Here is a 10710-nt window from a genome sequence, read left to right as displayed (position 1 = left end):
CATATGACCTAATTATGTCCATGTGGGGGATGATTTGGGCGTGGAGGTCAGAGCAGGGAGGCCAATCATCAACACATTTGGTCTGGATGCGTGACGGGTGCAGCAGGGTGGACAGAAGGAGAACCAGCCTTCTGGGGGACTGGGAGGGGAGCCTCTGAGGGATGGGGTCACTAAACAGCCTGGCCTGGGAGGCATGCCTACCTAGAGGATAGATGGGGCCTTGGCATGGGGGCAGGGCAGCTGCTACTCTCTGTACCTAAGGGTCCTACAGACAAGAGTGGGACCCCAATGGCTAGGCTTTCCTTCTCAGAAGACTGGGCTCACTTTGACTACCTCCAAGCAGGGGCCACATCTTCGCAGTGCTCTGGCAAAGCCCGTCCCCTTACCTTGGCTTAGTGGGCCAGCACCCACCCCACGATTCATGAACATTAGCATGGCAGAGCTAGAAAGCCATTGGATACCACAGAACCTAATCCCTCTCTGGTTACACAGAGAGAAATGGAGCCCCAGAGGACGGGGTGCCAGTTGCCTAGGACCACACACAGAGTGAGAAGCAGAGCTGGGATTAGAATCCAGGTCCTGACTTCCTCCCACTACCCAGAGCTTTCTCTTCTCTCTCCAAACCCTGGTCCCAGAAGAGATGTGTCACTAGCCATTACTGCCCACGTGTGTAAGTTTAAAACTTCCTGGGCGATCCCTCTCCCAGGGACATAGGTACAATAAGCCGGCTTGCTAATGATAGCGTAACTACAGGAAACTATTTATGGAGCACTTACCACTACCACAAACTGTGCTAGGAGCTCTTCATACCTCATGTCTGACCCTCCCCAAATCCCATGAGGTAGCCACCATTATCTCTGTAATGGCCCATTATAGGGATGGGTAAACTGAGATTCAGAGAGAAGATGTAGCTGGTCTAGGATCGTGCAGTGAGGGCGTGGCAGAGGCTGTTTGTCTAACTGGAAAGTCTACACTCTTAAATACAAACGGCTGTGGCCTCTGAAGACCAGGGGTGGCTTCCCATGAAGAGGACAGCGTTTACTGCCTGGCCTCCTCCCTCCTTGCCCCCCGCAGCCCCACCCACCGGCCTTGATGCTCTCAGAGGACGCAGAGGATGGGACAGGCCCCTGGGACCTGCTGCCGTCTCCAAGCAGCCAGGCCCATCGCAGGGTGGTTGATGGCCTTTGGTGTTTGGGCCGTAAGCAGACCTCCGTGTTCAGGGTGCTCGTGGAAGTTTCAGCGCTGGCCATGGAGTGCATCAGGCACAATCTCGTCTCAGCCGGGGTTCAAATGATTGGCACAGCCTGGAGGGCACAGAAAGGGTGCCTGCCCTTTTTGCGGCCTTTGCTACACGGTGCGTGTCATGCCCTGCGCCGGGCTCTGGACACGGGGCCCTGGTCCCCGTCCCTCAGGCGCTCAGGCCAGAAGAAGGTGTCAGGGGAGGCAAGGCTGTAGGAAGAGACCTGGGCCCTACAGATGGGGCCTGGGCTCGAACCCGGGTCGTTCGAGCAGCACGAACGCTGGCACAGGTGGTCACAGGCGTTCCAGGCCCAGGGTATCGCGAGCCTGAAGGCCGCGTATGGAGTGCGGGCACGAGGCCCGGAAAGCCGTCGGGAGCACGGCGCCGCAGGCCGCAGAAGCCGCGGGGGCGGACGCCGGAGCGGGACCCCGGGGGCCGGAGCGCAGGGCGGGGCCCGGTCACGTGGATGTCTGTGGGCGCACCACGCCCCTCCGACCCGGACCCCTGCTACAGCAGCGCCCGGCGCGGGGAGCCCGGGGTCAGGCCGCGGTCAGACGCGGGCGCGCGCCGTCGCCGCGGGATGAGCCCCGCCCCCGGCGGCCGTCCGGAGCCCAAGGTTCGAGTCCCGGCCCTGGCGTGGCTCCCTGCGGAGCCGCGCCCGGGCCCTGCCCTCTTCCCGCCTCCGTTTTCCCTTTCCCGAGGTCTCGGAGAACCCGTGCTCTCGGTCGCGCGCGGCCCGGAGCCCGCAGGCCTCCACGCGGGGGCGGGGCAGCGGCGACGCGTCCGCCGCGCGCCCGCCCTCGGGAGCGCGGACGCGCACGGGCGCGCTCTCACCTGGCCGCCGCGAGAGCGGCTTTTGGCAGGCGGGGCCGGGAATCCCCGCCCCCGGCCCCGCCGAGCCAATCGGAGGGGGTGGCTAGCCCCGTGTGGGGCGACGCGCTGGAGGCGGGGCCTGCGGGGGCTGAGGAGAGAGCCCGAGGGCCGGCGGCGCAAGGCGGTCGGGCGGAGGCGGCGGTGGCGGCCGCTCTCGGGACAGCGACGCAGCGCGCCGGCGGCCGCGACAGGGCCGGTGAGGCTCCGCAGCCCGCCGCAGCCGCCGCCTCGCCGCTGAGGGCCCGAGAGCGCGGCGGCGGGCGCGCGGCCTGCGAGAACGGCCGGAGCGGCGGGCGCGGCGCGGCGCCGAGCGTCCTGTCAGGCGGCCGAGGGCGCCGCGGACCCGCGCCGAGATGATGCCGGTGGGTGCGGGCGGCGGCGGCTTCCTCCGCGGGCGGCCGGCCAAGCCTCCTTCCTCCCGCGGCTCTCCGCCCCCGGGGCCCGCGCGAGGCCGGGCGGGCGGGGAAGGAAGTGGCCAGGCGGGTGCGCCCGGCCCCGGCGCCCCCCGGGCGGGCAGGTGGGGGCGGCGCCGGGGCTGTCAGCACGGGCCGGGCGGGGAACCGGGGCCCAGGGCCGGGGGTCGGCGGCCGGGGCCGCGGCGAGGATCGCGAGGGGCCCCCCACCTCCGGCGCCCCCTCGGCCGCGGCTCGGCCCTTCCTGCCGACCCTCCGAAGCTGAGGGTTGCCCTGGAGGGGAAGCCCGTCCCGGCGGGTGGCCCGACGGGGGGTGTCGTTTGGCGCCCGCTCGGTTTCGGGGTCTCGCGGCGTCCCCGTGGCCCCCCCGCCTACCGTTCGCTGGGCTCGCGTTCGGAGCGGGCGGTGTGGACTCCCCGTGTGGCGTTCCCACGCCGGGCGCCCCACGGATCTCCGCAGCCCTTCCCTGGGTGGGAAATTCTGTTGTGTTTAGCAATTCACCCAGGGGGTGGTCGCGGGGGCCATCTTGGGAACCCCCTCGCGCGCGGCTCGGGGCGGGTGCGTTTCGCGTTCCCCGGCCTGCGGTCGCTGTGATCCGGAGGTGGAGCGAGGTTCGCCCGCGGCGGTGCCGCCTTTGTCCTGTCCTCCAGGACGCGCTCTGCCGGGGGGTGGGCCCTTCCCTTCACCTGCGGTCCGGGTCGCGGAGCGCGCCGAGTTCCCGGCTTTGCGGCCGCGCTGCTTGGGAGGTGGACGGCAGGACTTAGGAAGAGAGGTAGGACTGCCGGTGTCCGGCGCGATGCCCTGCTTTCCTGAGCGCCTTCATTTTAGGTGAAATCCTCGAACGCGCTTGCAGCACAGTGACAGCGGAATCCCTGCTTGAGCGGCGGCTTCTGCACTGGAGTCGCGTTTCCGACGGAAGGCGCCGTTTCTCCGCGTTCGCTGCCTGAACTCCGCTCTCGCGCGGTGCTGCCCTCAAGGACGTTTAGATTAGACCCCCCCCCCCCCCATCTTTCAAGTCATTTCCTGTCTCTTGATAATCCCTTCTCCCCTTTTTGAACTCGTTCCAGCACATCGTGTTGACAGAGCCTTAAGCTTTGACCTCATTGATCCTTAGATCCTTCTTTGGCATCGGGGCCTGCTGGGTTTCTGAACATTTGGTTTTCGATGCGTGGTCGTCTTGTCACGGAAGGAGGGCTGCTTCTGCTACTTTTTAGCTGTGTGACCTTGAGCAAGGCAAGGTCTCGAGCCTGGAGTTACCTCTGAAGTAGGAATAAAAACGTACCAGCGTCTGAGGGCTGCCCTGAGGATCCGAAAGGGTGATGTGTCCAAAAGTGCTGTCAGACAGAGTGCCCGCCCATATTTATTATTGCCAGTGTGGCTCTGAATTGTCAGTTCCTAATTTTAACCTCTGCAAGATACGGCATTTGGAAGCTGTTCCCGCTCTAATTCTCGCTGGTTAGATTTGAAAAATCTAGACTTGGAATTCCGAAAGCGGTGTTAGTTAAATCACGTAGCAGTCGATTTCACTGTGTACGGCAGTAATGTTGAAGGGTAGTTATAAAATTTTGATTGGTTTCATCATTGTGCAGCGTTTAATTGTGATACCCTGTTAAGGAGCCGGCTTACATTTTCCGTGTGGCACACGCAGACGTTTTACCTCTGTTGCCCACGGTTAGAGTTCCTAGTCTCGTCTTTATCAGGTTTTTTTTAAGAAGTTTGCTTACAGTTGGGAAATTTCTTCATGATACTCAAAGTGATCGAATACTACTTTAGAAAAAACAGGCAAGTCTATTAACTATTTAAAACACACTGCTTGGGGCGCCTGGGTGGCTCAGTGGGTTAAGCCTCTGCCTTCGGCTCAGGTCGTGATCTCAGGGTCCTGGCATCAAGCCCCGCATCGGGCTCTCTGCTCAGCGGGGAGCCTGCTCCCTCCACCCCCTCTCTCTGCCTGCCTCTCTGCCTGCTTGTGATCTCTGTCAAATAAATAAATAAAATCTTAAAACAAAACAAAAAAAAACCACACTGCTTTTGTTTTAAAATGCCTTCTAGAAACAGATGGTATTTCTCTTGGTCTCTCTTTTGCAGACTTTGGGGCTGTATTTCTTCTAGATCCCTAAAAAATTCTACTTGGAGGATTGAGTCCTTCCTCCATTAACACAGTTGAGGCTGGCTGTAGATTTAATACAATTCTAAGGACATGCCATTCCTTCTTGGTCCTGTCTTAAACTGTGTATCCAAGATATAAACAAGATTTTTCTTTATTGTATAGTTGGTGTTCATCATCATGATGAATCATCAAAGGAAGATTAGATCATATTTTGCATACTTTGTATAGAGCAGTACTTCCTAATAGGAACGTAATGTGAGCCACACAAATGTGATTTTAAATTTTCTAGGAACTACATAAGATGATGATATTTTAGTAATGTCTCTTTTTTTTTAAAATATTTTATTTATTTATTTGACAGAGAGAGATCACAAGTAGGCAGAGAGGCAGGCAGAGAGAGAGAGAGAGAGAGAGGGAAGCAGGCTCCCTGCTGAGCAGAGAGCCCGATGCGGGGCTCGATCCCAGGACCCTGGGATCATGACCTGAGCCGAAGGCAGAGGCTTAACCCACTGAGCCACCCAGGCGCCCCTTTAGTAATGTCTCTTATTAACTCATTATATCAGAAGTATTGTTTCAACAAGTAATCAACAGGAAGAAGTTTACTAATGTGTTTTACTTTTTTATTTTTTTACACTAAATCATTGAAATCCACTGCGAAACTGATGAAGTTTTACATTTATAGTGCACCTCAGTTTACAGCAGCATGTTCCAAGTACTCAGTAGCCACATGTGGTCAATGGCTACCATCTTGGACAACATAGGTTTATAATATTTTTTTTAGTTATTTGCAAATTGGCAGTTAGTGTGTATTGTCTGTGGTAACTTTTTTTTTTTTAAAGATTTTATTTATTTGACAGAGATCACAAGTAGGCAGAGAGGCAGGCAGAGAGAGAGGAGGAAGCAGGCTCCCTGCTGAGCAGAGAGCCCGATGCGGGGCTCGATCCCAGGACCCTGAGATCATGACCCGAGCCGAAGGCAGAGGCTTTAACCCACTGAGCCACCCAGGCGTCCCTGTCTGTGGTAACTTTTAATTGATCAGATGGTTTACTGTAGCACCCAGTCTCTCAGCTGTTGGGAATAAATGGGAGTATCCTGCCACGTTTTCATCTGACACAATAAAGTCTTTGTAGAGGACTTCAATTTGCCTGTTATGGGAAGTTCCGTGACTATTTACTTTTTTTTTCTTTTAAGTGGCCTCCATGCTGGGCATGGAGCCCAGTGTGGGGCTTGAACTCGTGACCCTGATATCAAGAGTCGGTCACTTAACAGACTGAGCCACCCAGGTACCCCTGGGACTTTCTACTTTTAAACAAAGTTATGTTTTGGAATTTTCCCTTATTAAAATAGTTTTGCGTTCTGATGTCCATAGTCATTCACCTTTTTGTCAGTGGATGACATTTTAACAATGTTTTCCCGAGAAGAAAGTGGGCTGTACTTTAAAGGTTACTCGTTGGGTCCTCCCTAAGATCCGGACCTGAAAGCGTTTAGGCTGCGCCTCGATAACTTTGATAGAAATAAGAATATTAATAAAAATAGCCTGATTCAGACCACGAAAGTATGAAAACTGCCTTGCTCATTGGTCAGCAATTGGTCACTCTCTTTTCAAAAGAGAGAGAGCGCTTCGCAGCTGGTAAAACTTCCTGTGCAGAGGCGAGACATGTATCCGGGGAATGGCGCTAAGGGTACTCTCTTCTCTTCCAAAAGAATGTTAACGTGAATAAAGGAAGTTCAGTGGTTCTACAGTGTGTTTTGTTCATACGACAGGCATTCTGGTGGTAGTGTTTCTGTCATGTTGGTAGTGGCTTCTCACCTGCAGTGGACGCCCTGTAGTGTGACCAGCTGATTCCACTCCTTTCTGTCCTGGGAGCCGTTTCAGCTAGGGGTTAAATGAATTTGTACTTAACATTTAGTTCTCATTAAACAAACGTTCACTTATTTTGGGTATTCGCTGTCTTCCCAACTATGAGCAAAGATGCCTGAGGTACTAGGATGGGTCTTTCTTTTCTTAACCCACCAGCTGTCCTGTAATTGATACGACAAATTGGAAGTAGGGAGATTCAGGTTCTAGTCCCCACTTGTTAGTCAGCTTGTGACCCTTGGACTTAATTTGTTTGGGCTTCAGTTTCTCACCTGTGAAGTGAGTTGGTCTTGGTGATTTCCAGCTGTTCATGGTTGGTCCGGCGGTTGATCCGCAGCAGATACTTTCCTGAAGGGCAGTAATCAGGCTGCATCAGAGGCTGAGGCAACCGGACACTTGTTTTGACAGCCCTGATATAAGCTTGTTCACTGCCCAAGTATCCTTGTACTGTAGAGCAGATAAGAGCTCCGTAGGTGTTCACTATTATTGTGAATTAATAATTTAGTCACTTGATAGGCTTGAACGTGTAGCCTGATGCAGTAGCCAAAACCCTGAAGACTGGAGAAGATTTTCTTTTTAACTCTAGTTTCTTCCTTTATTTTTTTTAAAGTTTTTATTTTGCCAAGAGAAAAAACCAGCCGGGTGGAGGGGCAGAGGGAGAAGCCTACTCCTGGCTGAGCAGGGAGCCCCATGCCAGACTGGATCCCAGCACCCTGGGATCATGACCAGAGCTGAAGGCAGCTCTCAAACCGCTGAGCCACCCAGGTGCCCTTTTTTTTTTTTTTAAGATTTTATTTTCGCAAGAGAGAGAAAACTAGTTTCTCTAAAACAAAAATTACAGGCATAATATTGTCATTTAAAATAATTCTAGCCTTTAGATTGCCCAGAAATTTATAAAAGGAAAAGCAAAGCCTTGGTCATACAAAGATGTGTATTTAAAAGCTTGTATTATTACGGCTCTATTGAACTTAAAAGTCGTCTTTGTGGACGACTCTTCTGAAGGCTGCAGTGCGAAGTGGAGCCGTAAAGTGGAAGCTCTGGCTTCTTCCTGTGGCTCAGTCTGGTGATCGTGAGTAGCTGTGGTATTTGTCATTAGGTGCTGAGGCCCTGTGTCACAGGTTTTGTGGCGGTATCGCTGTTTTTATGGAGAACTGTGGCTCAGGAGGTAGAGAAACTTGGCTAAGGTCCTCCAGCTGGTAAGCAGTAGAGCAAGGTTTGAAAACAAACAAGCTGACTCGAAGCCTTTGCTCCTAATATTTGTGCCAGTCACTTAGGGAAGTTTGTTGTAGTCCAAGCACTTTGCTGGGGGTGCTAGTGAATTGAAATTTGCAAAATTTTTCCTGTTATGCTCAGCTCAAACAGAGCTTATTATTTAAAAGAATCCTGAGGTGAATTTTTTTTTAAATTCCGGTATAGTTAACATGCGGTGTTATATTCGTTTCGGGTGTACAGTAAGTGAGTCAACAATTCTCACATTACTCAGTGTTCGCAAAAGTATACTCTTCTTCCCCCGTTTTATTCACCCCTGCCTCTGGTGACCATCCGCATGTTCTCTCTAGAGTTAAGAGTCTGGTTTTGGTTTGTCTCTTTTTTTCTTTGTTCCTTTATTTTGTGTCTTAAATTCTACATATGAGTAAAATCATTGTCTTTCTTTGACTTATTTCACTTAGCATAATATTCTCGAGCTCCATCCATTTGTTGCAAAGGGCAGGATTCCCTTTTTTTTTTTTTTTTGGCTAAGTAATATTCCATTGTGTGTGTGTGTGTGTGTGTGTGTGCGCGCGCGTGCATATATATATATACACACACACACACACACAGCATCTTCTTTTTTTTTTTCTTTTAAAGATTTTATTTATTTATTTGACAGACAGAGAGATCACAAGCAGGCAGAGAGGCAGGCAGAGAGAGAGGAAGGGAAGCAGGCTCCCTGCTGAGCAGAGAGCCTGATGCGGGGCTCAATCCCAGGACCCTGAGATCATGACCCGAGCCGAAGGCAGCGGCCTAACCCACTGAGCCACCCAGGCGCCCCGACACAGCATCTTCTTAATTCACTCATCTATTGATGGCCACTTGGGCTGCTTCCATAATTCGCCTACGAGCAGATAATGCCGCAGTAAACATAAGAGTGCACGCATCTTTTCAAATTTGTGTTTTCGTATTCATTGGGTAAATACCCAGGAGTAGAATTTTTAATCATATGTTCTATTTTTAATTTTTTGAGAAAACTCTGTAGTGTTTTCCAGAGTGGCTGCCCAGTTTACATTCTCACCAACAGTGTTTAAGGTTTCTATTCTTAACATCCTCACCAAGACTTGTTGTTTCTTGTGTTTTTTATTTTAGCCACTGACCAGTGTGAGGTGCTCTCTCATTGTGGTTCGGATCAGCATTTTCCTGATGGTGTGACCATCACGTGACGCTGAGCATCCTTCCGTGTGTCTCTGGGCTGTCTGTATGTCTTTGGAGAAATGTCTGTTCATGTCTTTAGCCTATTTTATTTTATTTTTAATTTTATTTTTTATAAACATATATTTTCATCCCCAGGGGACTTTTGCCCATTTTAAATTAGATTATTTGGGATTTTTTTTTCTTTGGTGTTACCAAGGTAAATCTTATTGATAAGAAGTGATAGTTTCTATCATCTTAAGTTTGGGGACAATTCTTATTTGAATGTAAATGTAAATTTTCCTTTCTTAGCATCACTTTGAATAGTCTGTGCCAATATATATGCTCAAGAGTTACTTTGGATTTTTAGCATGACAGGAACTTAAATTGTCATCATGTTATTGTGTTGAAGTTATATAACTGGTTGTGGACATGTATTTTTGTGTGTGTTTGCACAGATGGGCAATGCAGCAAAATTCGGTGGTATTTTGGTGCCCTGAAGTGTTGTTGCCATAGTTATTTCACAAACTGTGGTTCTGGAAATGAACTTAGGAATGGTGGTAATCAAGTTCTATTGTGACACTTTCTTGGCTTAATTGCTTTGTTTTATTTTGCTGCAAATGTAGCTGTATGATTGTTCATACTAATTGGTAAGCAAAATCTACTGTTACTGGATTTTGTAAAATAAAAATCCTTGCATGGTGACATGTAGAACAATAAAAGACTGGGAAAATTAGGTTGTTTTAAAATTAATGACATTCAAAATATTAGTGTATAGTTCAGTACAGGATCTTGCTAGTACTGTTGTTAGTATAGCTACAGAAAATGTTAACTGAAGTTTTGGCGGAATCATGATTTAAAATATATGTCATGACTGTGATCATCCTAGCTCAGGTAGATGTAAAGGCCCTGTGGTAGGACCATGCCCAGCATACTGGAGAAAGAAAAGGAGGCCTACGTGGCTGGAGCAGAGTGTGTGAGGGAGAGAGGGAGAGATAAAATCAGAAAGGTGATGGTGGTGGGGGAGTTGAGGATCTTGTAGGACTTCACAGTTTATTCATTTAGGCTTCTTTTTTTAAAGATTCTTAACATTTATTTGAGAGAGAGTGAGTGTGAGCAGGGGAAGGGGGAGAGAATCCCAAGAAGACTCCCTGCTGAGCTAGGGGCCTGACACGGGGCTTGATCTCAAGACCCTGAGATCATGACCTGAAATCAAGAGTCAGATGCTTAACCGACTGAGCCACCCAGGCAGCCCTCATATAGGCTATTTTAAAGACAGAAGTTATGATAAATTTCTACCGAAGGAAATGAAACAGTGATTTACTTTTTATATCGTGGATAGTTCTGAGTAGTAGGTATTGCCTAGATGTAGTAGGTAGGAGTGTGGGTCATGGTGTCAGTTGGCCTAAGTGTGGATTCTGTCATCACCGTTCGGCTCTTTGACTTGGGTAAAGTTACCGGGACCTTCAGTTCTTAAACTGAGGGTAATAGCAACTTTGTAGGGTAGTCAGGAGGATCAGGTTGATTATTACAGTGAAAGGGGCCTGTTGTGTAGTAGATGCTCTGTAAATGTTAGTTATTTGTGGTAAGTTTTGTTTTTTTCTGGGAGGCTTTCACCGTCTCTGCGTTGGCCAGATATACCAATAGAGGTATGCAACCCAGTGCGTTTTTAAGCTGTAATTTATATGCCATAAATTCACCTCGTAACCTCTACAGTTCAGGGGGTTTTAGCGTCATCATAAGGTTGTCCAACCATCACCACTGCCTCCTTCAGAACACTTTGCCTGATGTGTCTTTGTGGTACTTGCCGCTGTTGCAGTGTTAAACACTCATT

At 50.5% G+C, this 10710-nt stretch overlaps 1 protein-coding gene across 3 annotated transcripts in view; it reads left to right on the top strand.

Annotated features, from left to right (window-relative positions):
* Positions 1-1387: 1387 nt before the first annotated feature.
* Positions 1388-10710, top strand: part of PPP1R13B (protein phosphatase 1 regulatory subunit 13B) — an 89446-nt gene continuing 80123 nt past the window's right edge. Inside the window, exon 1 of one of the 3 annotated variants that reach the window (XM_047737180.1) lies at positions 1388-1529. Coding sequence is in view for 1 of the 3 variants with exons in the window: in XM_047737178.1 (XP_047593134.1) it covers positions 2467-2475 (9 nt within the window). In the remaining 2 variants the exon portion in view is untranslated. Of the gene's footprint in view, positions 1530-2314; positions 2476-3041; positions 3299-10710 lie in introns of those variants that run through there. The other 2 variants (XM_047737178.1, XM_047737183.1) reach the window with 2 other exon arrangements.

Source organism: Lutra lutra, chromosome 7 (assembly GCF_902655055.1).
Source record: "Lutra lutra chromosome 7, mLutLut1.2, whole genome shotgun sequence".
NCBI lineage: Eukaryota > Metazoa > Chordata > Mammalia > Carnivora > Mustelidae > Lutra > Lutra lutra.
This window is presented reverse-complemented; position numbering and strand designations above follow the sequence as displayed.